Below are 12,515 nucleotides of genomic sequence, written 5' to 3' on the forward strand. Positions count from 1 at the left end.
TGGAAAGAGGGGGAAATGGGGAGTTTTTAATTGGTTTAGAGTTTCAGTTCTGCAAGATGAAAAGTTTCTGAGATGAGTTGCACAACAATGTGATTATACTTAACACGATGAACTGTACATTTAAAATGGTTAAAATTGTAAATTTTATATATTGTACGTTTTACCATAGTTTAAAGACCGATAACTATTTGCAGAAGGAGAGCTCTTTTTTTCCTCCCTCCTGTTGCCATCAGATCTGTACAGAGTATTTCTAGGCACCAGGAACCACCTAAATTCCCACTCAGAGGTTTTTTTTTTTTTTCATGGTATGTTAAAAGTCTGCCTTTGAAGACATGCTAATTTCAAAATACACTTTATTCCTAAACTTTAGTTAAAAGTACTTCTGCTAGGCTTTTACCTCACTTAATTAAAAACAAAAAGCCCATGTTTGATGTGAGTTACGCTGTGTTTGAGGCCATCTTTCCTAGCCAGATGCATCCTCTAAATAAGAGCAAGCTGTGTTTCTTCCGTATGGGTTCTTGACTGAAACAGAAAGCAGCCCCAGGCAAATCCTTCTGACCAGGCGAAAGCTGCCCCCTCTTAAAGTGTTAAATGAAGATGATGGCTATAGGGCAGGCATGATAATTCCCATTCTCCAGATGAGGACACCGAGGAGGCCGGAAAGGAAAGGAAAAAAGTGACTTGCCCCAAAGTCTGTCCACAGCAGAGGCAAGGTTGGCTCCGGGTGAGGGCTCCCTCCCTGCCCTTTGATCCTCTGCTGCTCTGGATGCCGTGGGTGAAGGTGGAGGGACTGCATGCTGGCCAAGACCAGGCTGCCTCCTCCTTCCCCAAGCCCCTGCTCCCCTGGCCACCCAAGGGATGGCCCTTTAGCTCAGCGAGGAAAAAGGAGGTCAGAAGCAATATGTAACTTCTAGCCTTGCTAACACTGGCTCTGTGTGGCCTGACCACCCCATGGGATGTTAAGAGCCAAGAAGGCCTCAGAATCCCAGGCGCCCGTCCCCAGGCCTGCCTCAGGCACTGGTCAGGGCTCAGGGACTTAGCCCTTAAGTCAATGTTTATTAGCAGATTTAGCAATAAGTAAAATTGACATGTATTAAGCACTGAGCATAATCATGAAATTAGGCTTAGCGGCAACCCCTGGAACAGGGGAGGGAGCGTGGGCCCGAATGGCAGAAGCTTCTGAGCACCTTCTTCTCACCTTTTCTGGTTCCTCTGCAGGTGGGGGCCGCCACAGTCACGCTGGCCAGCCCAGCCTCCATATGGAGGCCCAGCCAGCCTTCTGGGAGAAAACACAGAGGGAACAAGCAGTTGGGGCCCCTGATAGCCACTTGCTTCCCACCGGGGCTCAGGCCAAGAGACTAGCAGAGCTGGTCAAACACTGAGAGATCCCCCTGAGAGGACTCAGTAAAGGGGGAGTTACCTTTACTGAGATAAAGGTACCCACCGTTACCTTGCAGTTATCATTCTTATTAGCCAAGAGCATGGGCCTGGGGGAGGAAGAGTCATTTCCAGAAACTGGGTACTGACTCCCACCTTCCTCCATGTGGGCCTCACCCCACATCACACCCTGCAGAGTCAGCCCAAGTGTCCCCTCCTCCAGGAGGCCTTCCCTGGTGTCCCTCACCCCCGGTAGGTTAGACTCCCCTCCTGGGGTTCATGATTCTGTGCACCCCACCCCCCTCACAGCATCTATCTCTATGAGTTACAGGTGTTCTTCTTCTTACCTGAGAGCTCAGTGGGGACAGGGAGCGATCAGTCGGATCAAACTAACAATATATGTATACACTATGTATATAGTATCGCAACAAATATAGTAACTCTATCCACATTCCTCTTACCACGCATGTGGCCCTGGCCTACCTGTGTGCTTCCCATGCACTGACTCTCTGGGGGCCCCCTCCCCAGAGGGCCCCAGTATTACTCCACTTTACAGGTAGGGAAGTCTGGCTTCTCATCCTTGCGGTGCTGTGCACTCAGGCTGTGTTCTTGCGCAGGCCACTTACCCCTTCGGAGCCTGTCGTCCTGGCCCCTGTGCTTGGAAGCTCTGCTTCACAGGCCGCCTGCTTCCGGTTTTATCCCCACGCTCCCTGGGTTGGTGTTCTCGGGTGACGTTTGCTGTGGAGTCACCTGGGGCCATTTAAGACCGTTTTGAGTCAGAGAAGCAAGGACTCTGTCTCCTTGCCACCCCAAGCACTGGGCCTCCCTCATGCTCTCCTCCCCAGCTCCCCAGTGGTCCCAGGCATGACACCTCCATCCTTTTCATCACCCTCCCCTTCCCCTTGAAGCGCACGCTGCTAGGTTTACGGGTGCTGCCACCTGGTGGTCACAGGCCGCCAGGACATGGTGGGGTGGCTGCCGCAGGCTTGGCTGGCTGCAAGCTGGCCCCTGTCTCTACGCAGTGCTCTGCCAGCCGGCCAGGTGGGGCACGTTTGCAGGAGGCAGGATAGCTGGACTGCAGAGAATGCCAGCTAGAAGGCACGGCAGCTGCATGATTAGGCCCAAGAGCGCTGCAGAATGGGTCCGAGTCCTAGTTCTGCTGCTTCGCAGATACGAGACCTTGGGCTAGTCGACTGATCCCTGGGAGCCTCAGCTTCTTCACCTGCCAAATAGGTAACCTTGTCCTCCTCTGTTGGGTCCCCATGCCCCAGCCATCACCTGGAGATTCTTCCCAGAGCACCCCTTTAACTTCATTATCATTTAAAATGGAATTTATGTTAAATTCATGCAAATGAGGTATTCAACTCCAAATTACGTTCATTTTAAGCAAAACCTGGGGCCTTCTGAGAATCTGGGGTTTGTGCAAGCTGCCAGGCTGCTCCGCCAGCCCCTCTCGCCAGAGGCGTCTACCCGCTCTTCTGTTGTTAAGCGTTCGACCACGAGCAGCTCTCATGCACCACCTTCTTAAGCCCGTTCTTGGCACTTGGCGTGTATCTCAGCGCACACACCAACCAATCATCCTGATTCCACAGAGTAGAGATCGGTTCGGGGAGGCCGAGTAACTTGTTTGCATTCACGCACTTGCTAGCAGAAGGAATCAAGCCTCACGCCAGAGTCTGTCTGACCCGAGAATCCTCGCCTGCCCACCATTAGAGAAAGCTCCGGAAGCTGTTGTCCTGTCCCGAGCTCCCCAAGCAGCACATGACAGGGACATTTGCTCACTGATGTACACTCCTCAGTGTCCCAACACCAACCACAGAAGGGCCTCCTGGGCCAAGGGGGCCAAGAAGAGTGCAACGAGCACCTCCACTCCCCCTGCTCTCCCTCTCCCCTCGGGGGACTGCCAGCCAGTGACCCGCGGGGCTTGGGCAGGACTCCCGGCTCGCCTTCGGAAGATGCAGCCCGGGCAGGACTTCCTCGTAGCAGCTGAATTCCCTGGCTGTTTCAGTTCTCTCTTTCTGGGAACTGCTCTGAACCAATTTACTGAGGTCACAGGGGTCACGAACACATCTCCTCTACCCACCTACTCTCCCACGCCAGGGCTGGGAGCATGGACCTAGACCATGGTGGCAGGGTGTTGTGGGGACACCGTGTCCCATCCCTACGGGAGGAAAGCTAAGGTCCAGAGAGGGGATAGGGCTCACTCAAGGTCACGCACCAAGGGGCAGCAAAGCCCCTGCCCGGCTCTTACCTACTGCCCGCTGCCCTGGGTTCCCCAGGGGAAGGCTGACATCCTGTGTGGACCCCTATGGGGACAGGCCTCCCGCACACACCTGGCCCAGCTCTGTGCATGCTGGAGCTTAGAGACATAGTGGAGAACATGGACAATGGGGAGGCAGCCTGTAGTTGATGCTTGCTTTCCTCCAGGGGCAGATACACTTCCCAGCTCTGGGGAGCCCCTCTGGGGTGGTCTCACACCGGCTGGGATACACAGGGATGGATGACTGTTTCTAGATCTTCCTATTGTCCTTCTCAGTCACTAAGCAACCAACTAGAGTCTAAATGCTCAGAAGAGAGAAAGCAGACTAGGCCCTGAGTCGTGCCCAGAGGAGCTCAGCCCCCAGGGCGTGGCCGGCCGAGATCTCCGGGGCTATAAGGGTCACCCCTGAGGAACGGGTAAGCAGTGGATCTGGGGACAGTGAGGCAGATCGGGGCCACCTGCGCACTGCACCACCCACCTACATGCCCTCCAAGAGTCCCCAGGATAGCCTGGGTTTGATGGGAAAAGGAGAAAGGATTGTAAGCTGATTTGTTCCGGGGCCTTGGGCCAGGGACTGCCCCTCTTAGGGCCTCAAGTGTCCCCTGTATAAGATGGGCATGTCTCCTGCCTGCTTGGTGGGTACAGGGAAGGCTGTATGAATACACTGGTGGACGGTGAACACGTGGGCCACGTGAAGAGTTAGCACCGTGGCGACACTGCGGCACTTTCAGGATGGCCAGGGTCCACAGTGCTGGGCCAGCATCCATCGTGGTCTCCTCCAGGCTGCCCCGGGAGGCCAGCAGAGCCCAGGAGGGGTGGGCAAAAAAGAGGGCTTTTCTGCTCTCCTCCAAGACAGACTGCCCACCGTGAGCAGCCGTTACCCCCGCCCCCTGAGGCCCTGCCCTTCCACGACACTCCATGCACGGCTCTGTTGCCCACAGCTCCCTCGGTCACTCCCGGTCCAGCCATAATGCTCTCCTCACAGTCACCCACGTAGGGGGGTTCCCCTCACTGACCCTCTACTGAAAAAGCCTCTCCTCTCTAAGAGGCCTGGGATGCCTTCGCCCTCACCCGCTTGGCAGCGGAGAAGAGGAACTCTACCAGCTACCAGGACTGGACACAGCTCTCCAGGTCCGTGAGGACGGGCCACGGACACAGACAGTGCTGACAGCCCACGGGGAACCCCACCTCTCAGGGGCCTCTGCTAGCAAAGATCCCAGGCTGGGGTTTCTCAACCTCTCGGCCCTGGGGTTGCACTTCTGCAATGGGAAATAACACTTCCATTTTCTTTCCTGAAGGGAAAAAGGAAGAAAGCAGCGACACGGATGAATGACGTGACGCATCACATCCCCACACCGCAGCTGTAACCGGCAGCCCAGGCCCACCCCGGCTCACAGCCACGTGCTCCTGAGAGCTCACAGCTGCAATGTCAGGCGCAGATGGGCCCCTGGCAGAAAGGTAGGTGAAGGTCAGGGGGACTGGAGCCACACAGCCAGGGGAGAGGGCCTGGTGGGGCCGGGAGCAGGGCCCCCGCTGGCTCCTCGCCAGGCGCCTGTCTTCCTACAGTCCCGCCCCAGAGACAGCACTGGGAGGGCTGCTTTCTGCTTCCCCAGAAAACCCGGGGGGTCCTAGAGACAATGCGGGGGCCTCGTCAGGGGCTCTGCCCTGGCAGGGGATTTCTGTCAGCTCTGGAGTGCTAAGTGGAGCTGAAGAGTAACGTCTCCCGAGCAGTGGTGAACCCTAATTTCTGCGGGATTCTCTCGGGATCCTTGTGCCGTGGGATCGAGTCCCGGAAGTGAACTCTGAATTTCTGGCCAGGCCTGAGGACTTGGACACCCAGCTCGGCTGCCCTGGGCCCGGCTTACCTTCCGTACCTCAGGAGGAGGTTTCCCGCAGGCTGGGGCCTGGGATGTGGATGGAGACACGTGCATGTCTGCGCTTTAGGAAGAGGGAGGGTCCTGAGGGGCCCGGCCCTCACTATCCGAGTGGAAGGTCCTCACTATTCGCCGACTTCAGCCAGAAGATAGAAGGGGCCGAGGGTCCGGGACTCGGACTACCTGTGACAGGCTTCCAGTCCCACAGCCCTTAAGGACCAGGCTCTCATTTGCAGTATACCAAAACCTGATTTCACAGGATTTTCTTTCTTTTTTTTTTTTTTTAAAGATTTTCTTTATTTATGTATTAGAGAGCGAGAGAGAGAGAAACAGCATGAGAGGGGAGAAGGTCAGAGGGAGAAGCAGGCTCGCCGCTGAGCTGGGAGCCCGATGTGGGACTCGATCCCAGGACCCTGGGATCATGACCTGAGCCGAAGGCAGACGCTTAACCAACTGAGCCACCCAGGCGCCCTCACAGGATTTTCATGTGTGTGTGAGCATCTCCTCATTTAACCATTTGCCAGATGTGGCCCCAGACAGATGTTGTGGCCAGGCCCGGTGAGCACGGGGCAATGGGACACAGAGCAGCCGCTCAGACCACAGCCTGCCCCCGGGGGGCCTCAGAGACAGCAGGAGGAGCAGAGCTCAGGGAAGACAGGACAAGGACCCAAGTGACTCCGGTGTGTTATGAGAAACTGTGCTGAATGGAGGTGTCCAGAGGGGGTCAGAGGGCAGAGAGAGGAAAAGAGCTTCATAGGAGAGGCCACATTTGAAATGGGTCTTTAAAGATGAGTGGTATTTGGGCAGAGTTTGGGACAGAAGATGACTTCTTAGCAGAGAAAATACTGTAGGCTGAAGCCTGGTGCCGGGAAAGTCTAGGATTAGTTATTCAAATCCACTCATCCCTTGGTTCCCACTGAAGGCGGTGGCAGGTTCCGCACCATATGGGGTTGGTGGATGTGCCAGAGAGTTTATATTCCTCAAATCCATGCGGGAGCAAAGCCAACTGTTGTAAGCAGCCTAACTGCATGTGCCAGTAAGATTCTAAAGGACAAATTACCAGAGGTGGAGTGGCTGGGACAAAGGATGTGTGCATTTCTCACCGTGGCAGCCTTGTTACTTGGCCTCTGCAGAGCCCCTGTTGGTTCTTGAGCGAGATCTTCCGGTGCTCTCCACCTTCTTTCTCAGGATCTGCCTTCTGCCCATATAGGGAGACATTCATGCCCAAAATGCACTTGGCGTGGTGCCAGGCCCATAGAAGCACTTGGAACATGCTGGCTGTTTTTATTCTTTCTCTGGGTCTCCAGGCAGCCTTTCTGGGCCCCCGGCAGCCAGCTGGGCTTCCCGATTCTGTGTCTGTCCACAATTCCTGCTGCTAGAAGCCTCTGTCTTCTCCACCAGCTAGGCACTCTGGAGATCAGCAGCTTCTTCTCCTGTTGCCTGTGCTCATTCCCAGCAGCTGATCGGTGCCTGGCTCAGGCAAGGGCTCAGCAAGGGTTTTTTGTGTGACTATTGGATACAGGGCAGGTGTATCCTATCTGCCTGTCCTTCCCTTCCCGTGAAACAGGGCCAGATTGTCTCCAAATGATAGTGAGCCACCAAAACCACACCATGAAAGCTGGTATGCCTTATGCCTTGCAAAGACAAGGACAGGCATCCTTATATTACAGAAAAGGAAAGCTAAGGCTCAGAGTGGGTGAGTGGTTAAGTCCTACTCACAGAGCGTGCTAGAGATGAAGCTGAGGCTAGACCCAGCGGGGCTGACCTTCCACACCAGCTCTAGCCTTGGCGCCATCCTGACTTGGACAGAATGACCAGATCCACACTCGGTGCTCTGCTGTGCTTGGCTGGAGGTGGTTCAGGGTCCCTGAGCTGGGCAAGCACGTTTAGGCTCAAATCACATTTTTTTGTCTGTGCTCCATTCTTCCCAGGCTCGTGTCCACAGAGAGGGCCCTCACGGTCCTGCATGTGAGCCTGCATCACCCCGCGCAGGACCCGGACACCTTTGCCAACGTCCCAGCACGGCTGCAGCATGACACCAGCCCGCTGCTGGTGGGGCGCGGCCCGGATGCCCACCTCCGGCTACAGCTCCCCCGCCTCTCCCGCCGACACCTGTCGCTGGAGCCCTACCGGGAGAAGGGCAGCGCTCTGCTGACCTTCTGCCTGAAGGCCCTGAGCCGCAAGGGCTGCGTGTGGGTCAACGGGCTGACTCTGAGGTTCCTGGAGCAGGTTCCCCTGAGCGTGGTCAACAGGGTCGCCTTCTCCGGCATCCAGATGGTAGTCCGCGTAGAGGGAGGCACCTCCCTGGAGGCTTTTGTCTGCTGCTTCCATCTCAGCCCCTCGCCCCTGATTCACAGGCCCCAGGCTGAGGAGACTGATGAATGGGAGAGCACCTCCTAGGAGCAGCTTCCCCCAAGTTCAGGGCACTGGGCTCCAGGTCACCTGGGGCTTCTCCATGGCCGTTCCCTGCCAAGCCCTGGAGGAGGAGCAGAAACACAGCTCTAGAAGGAGACCTCAGACAGCGCTAGCCCCACCGGCTGCCCAGAGCAAGCCTCACCCGTAAGAGGACTTGAACTCTTGGAGCGACACCACGCGAGGTTGACAAGCAAGACCTGCTTGGTAATAATGAACTGATTCTGCAAACACGAACAGCCTGGCGTGGGGGAGCGCCCTCCACGGTTACAGCTATGCAAGGTAATGGGAACTTCATATACTTTTAGAGGCCCTGAGGGGTTCTGAGAGCCTCTCTCAAGCCTTTCCCCACATTTCCCTCCTCTTGTCTGCCTAGGAGTTACTTTATGTTGCTAATTTCGCCTGCTGCTTATGAGCTGGAGTTTGAGGTTGCACCAGGAATGCATGGACACATGTAACAATTACGTTTGTGGTAGCTCGGGGTTACCTTGGCCTTTCAAATACCCACAGGCACTCCGGGCTTAGGGAAGCCTGTGTTTAATAAACTGCAAGTATTTCATTAAGCTGGCATACCCAATAGGATTCCCTGATCCCCAGATGGGCTGCATGCGCGCCACGTTGTCACACAGAGGCGGGGGCGGGGAAATAGAGAAGAGGTGTAAGAGGAAATTGGAAAGGTGGGGGCTCACATTTCTAGAAAGGATGCGGGCAGAGCTCAGGGTTTCCTGCGGGTGGGGAGCTGGGGGCTGGGCCTGCCTGGAAATCCGTTGTCCCGGTCATCCTCGAGTTCCCTCACTCTATCATTTCTGGATCAAAGCCTTGGCTGATTAGAGGGCCAGGTCTTCAGGGAAAGGTAGCTTCCCAGAGCAATGGGCTCTTTCAGGACTAATTCTATGAGAGGGTGGGGAGGGAGGTTGTGGTAGAATTTAGCTCAGCCGTTATTTTACTCAAAGTGGGTCATATACCAATGGGGGTGGGGTAGTCTTTCAAAAATAAGGGACAACTAGGGGCGCCTGGGTGGCTCAGTCGTTAAGCGTCTGCCTTCGGCTCAGGTCATGATCCCAGGGTCCTGGGATCGAGTCCCACATCGGGCTCCCTGCTCGGCAGGAAGCCTGCTTCTCCCTCTCCCACTCCCCCTGCTTGTGTTCCCTTTCTCGCTGTCTGTCAAATAAATAAATAAAATCTTAAAAAAAAAAAAAGGGACAACAGCCCCCACTCTCCATGTCATCCTAGTGGCAGTGGGGGTTGGAAGTGTCATTTAGAAACAGCGTTCACCTGTGTAAAGAAGGGAGGGGCCTACAAACTCAGGTGGTCATCATCATCCTAGAGCCTGCTCTCGGATATCTGAGACACTGAGGCCATGGTGCTGCCAACCAGCTGGCTCACAGCCTCAGGCCTCTTACCACGTCCAACAAGGCTTTCAACACTCTCTACTTCCCACCCGAGAAGAAAAACCCTTTTGCACCCCAGCCAGGCTACAACGAGATTCAGCTACACTGCCAATTCTTCCCCGGGGAAGATAGCATTGGGCGGAACTCAGGCCTGTCCTGGCTGGGGAAACTTCCCTTCTAATAGGGAATAAGGCAAGGACACTGAGATTACAGACACAAGGCACAGGAGGGCAAGGGCTGCAAAGAGAGGGGGCTGTCCAATATAATGAATGGCCCCTCGGGGCCCCCAAGCAGTCCTTCACTCAGTCATTCAACAAACTTTCACCAGATGTGAGGCAAAGCCCCAGGAACCCACAGTGAACTAGGCAGGCAAAGTCCCTGCCCTCAGAGAACTTATGTGGGCTCACGAAAGACACCTGTGGAGGAATTAATCCCTTCATTATTCGATCCACTGTTACTGGTGCTCTAAATGTGTTCTCGGTCTTCCAGCTGGGGTTAGCATTCACTGTACCATCAAGTGGCCATGTCTGCTGAGTGCTTACTGTGTGCTCAGTGCTTTGCCAGGTGCCATGTGCCTTGCTCAGCTGAATCCTCAAAACACCCGGACCGATCATGGTATTAACACATTGTATCGATGAGGAAATCAAGACTTAGAAAGGGTATCTTGCCCAACATCATGTCACTCACTAGCTGTGTGATCTTGGGCAAGTGACTTAGCCTTCTCTTGTCTCCATTTGTCCCGCTGGAAAGTGGGTAAGATAATAGTACCCATCCACCGGGGATGTTATGACGGTCTCAGGAGGGGGCATGTGTAAATCTCATAGGGAAACATCTGTCACACAGTAGGCACTCAGTACGGGTTAGATACCTACCATGGTGAGACCTAAGAGAGGGAACATAATAGGTCCATAGCCAAGGGCTCACCTGGGATGCATATATGGAGCTAGGGGCGGTTGGAAGCCTGGCAGACCGGCTGCAGAGCCCAAGAGCGCACCTGCATTCTGTGATCACCTGATAAAGGGTTTTGTCTTTGCCGGAGACCCGGTGGGCAGTCAGGAGGGGGCTTTCACCTGTTGCTTACACCAGAAGGCCCAGTATGCAGAGTTTGTAGGATGGGAGACACCCTGTGAGGTCTGGCAAGCAGAAGAAGCCCACTGTTTTGGAACCACCTTTATATGTCACACACAGATCCTCAGTGTAGCGATGATCCCTCCAGAGACCAAGATGTTCCCCAACTCGGCTAGGGAGCAGCAGTGCACCTACAGAACTGAGAACCCACAGCCTGGACACTACACCTGATCTTCGAAGGCAGAAGAGAGGAAGCTGGCTGGGGCCATGCACCCCGGAGTCCCAGGGGGCAACTCCCCCACTGCCCTTGAGAGGGTCCTCTCCCCTCCAGGAAGCAGCAGCAATCCCTCCCAGCTGGGGGTCTCTGAGAGGAGACAAGCTGCCTCCAGATGAGGAGTCTGAGGTTCAGAGTCAGGCGTCCCGGCGTCCCTCCGAGAGCACAGGATGAAGCGCAGGGCATGCTGAAGGACGTGAGCCAGAGACAGGGCAGGAGGGAGCCAAGACACATCCCGCTTGTTTCAGACCCTGTTGATTCACAAACTCTCCTTGCAAAACTCCTGGCTTGCCTCGCACCCGCAGCAAAGCTCTGACCCAGGCTAGATTCCATTTTTCTTGAGTAGAGAACCGCTCAGATCACCAGGTCCCTGCACCCACTCCCATTTTCACACCTGATACCCCTTTCCTTGGCCTGCAGAGACAGCTTGAGCAGGTCACAGAGACCCTGCCGGCCGTGAAAGCTTTCTCTCGCTCCCACGCGTGCGGGGCAGTGCACGCAGGTGAGGGGTGCATGTACATGCCTGCACCGACACAAGCCATCCGCGCCCGCTGGGGTGTCTCCCGGCCGGGGCCTCGGTTGGAATTCCTGCTCTACTGCGCACTAGTTCTGTGACCTTGAACGAGGGACTGAATTTCCCTGCTCAGTTTCTTCTGGAAACCGGGAAAGGTAAACAGCTGGCCGTGGCGGTAAAATGAAGACTGCATATAAAGTACCTAGGGCAGCGCCTGGCACATAGTAAGTGCTCGATCGCCGAGTTAGCTTTCATTGTCCAGTCCAAGGGACCGAACTGAATGCAGGCAGACCCAGAGTCTCAGCTCACACACACACACACACACATCCGCTACAAAGAGCTACATCAGCTACACTCAGGCAGCCCCCAGAGCACTACAATTCTGAGACCACATCTGGAAATCTAGGAAATCATCCCCTGTGCCCTTTCAGGCATTTTAACCCTCCCGGTCCTCTGCTTTTCCAAAATGGGAGTCTTCCCAACCTGTCTGTAAGTGAGACACTGCAGCCCCCTGAGCCCCGTTTTGAGGGAGACCCGAGAACCCCCCATAAATATGCAGGGCTCTGAGGCACGAGCAAGCACCATGAGGCTGTGATGGCAGACGCATCAGACAGCGCAGTCCTGGCTGTGGCCTAGAGCAAGGGAGGCCACAGCTGGGCACCTGCAGTCCCACGCAGGACATCAGAATGCTGTAGCCATCGTTTTTGTTGCCCTGTGAGACTCTGGGCTCCACGGAGATGGGGACCACGGGTTGTCTGCCGTTGTGTTCCTGGTGGCCATCAGGGAGCTGGCCAGAGAACGGCTGGACAGACAGATGGGCAAGGAAGCGGTCATGAGCCAGGCAGGCGAGGGCGTGGCCGAGGCTTATAGTGATGGGACAAGAGACGGGCCGGCTGGCTGGGGCAGCAAGGCTCCGAAGCCGTGGGCAGACAGTAAGTCTCTGCCTGCTCTAGGCCCCGGTGGGGAGAGCCCAGATCCTCTAGCTGGGGCAGAACGCGGCTGGTGCTTCTCCCCGGTGCTTGAGCCTCTGCAGCCCAAACCAACCCAGAAATCTGGGTTTTGGAATTCTGTGCGACAGCTGCGGGAGGTTGACAGATCTGACAGGTCCCCAAGTCACTGAGGATAGCTCTCAGGCAGCACTTCCTGCCCTAAGCTGAAGCACAGAGCCCCCCCCACACACTCTAGGAACACACTGCCTCCCTAAGCCAACACCCCACCTGCACAGACCAGAGCTGTCCCATCAAGAGATTCCCTGTGGTACAGAAAGCTAAGAGGTCACACTGCGGGAGGCATCCACATTTTCAAAGAAAGGACCAGAGAGGGTGATGTCTACTCTGAAGCAGTG

At 55.5% G+C, this 12,515-nt stretch overlaps 1 protein-coding gene across 5 annotated transcripts; it reads left to right on the top strand.

Annotated features, from left to right (window-relative positions):
- The first annotated feature begins 4,667 nt into the window (after window positions 1-4,667).
- Window positions 4,668-8,486, top strand: TIFAB (TIFA inhibitor). Of its 5 annotated transcripts, none has more exons than XR_014147235.1 (3): window positions 4,668-5,095; window positions 5,801-5,998; window positions 6,819-7,600. XR_014147235.1 is itself a non-coding variant. In XM_006746701.3 (2 exons), the coding sequence occupies exons 1-2, from the start codon at window positions 5,064-5,066 to the stop codon at window positions 7,909-7,911; spliced, it is 501 nt and encodes a 166-aa protein (XP_006746764.2). In that variant the 5' UTR covers window positions 4,951-5,063; the 3' UTR covers window positions 7,912-8,486. The 5 variants fall into 5 exon arrangements, 2 of the variants coding, with proteins under 2 accessions (XP_006746764.2, XP_081683170.1); XR_014147236.1 differs by having other exon boundaries at window positions 5,823-5,998; XR_014147237.1 differs by having other exon boundaries at window positions 5,801-6,000; window positions 7,443-7,521.
- The last annotated feature ends 4,029 nt before the right edge of the window (window positions 8,487-12,515 follow it).

Source organism: Leptonychotes weddellii, chromosome 7, assembly GCF_054177405.1.
Source record: "Leptonychotes weddellii isolate Sample4059 chromosome 7, ASM5417740v2, whole genome shotgun sequence".
NCBI lineage: Eukaryota > Metazoa > Chordata > Mammalia > Carnivora > Phocidae > Leptonychotes > Leptonychotes weddellii.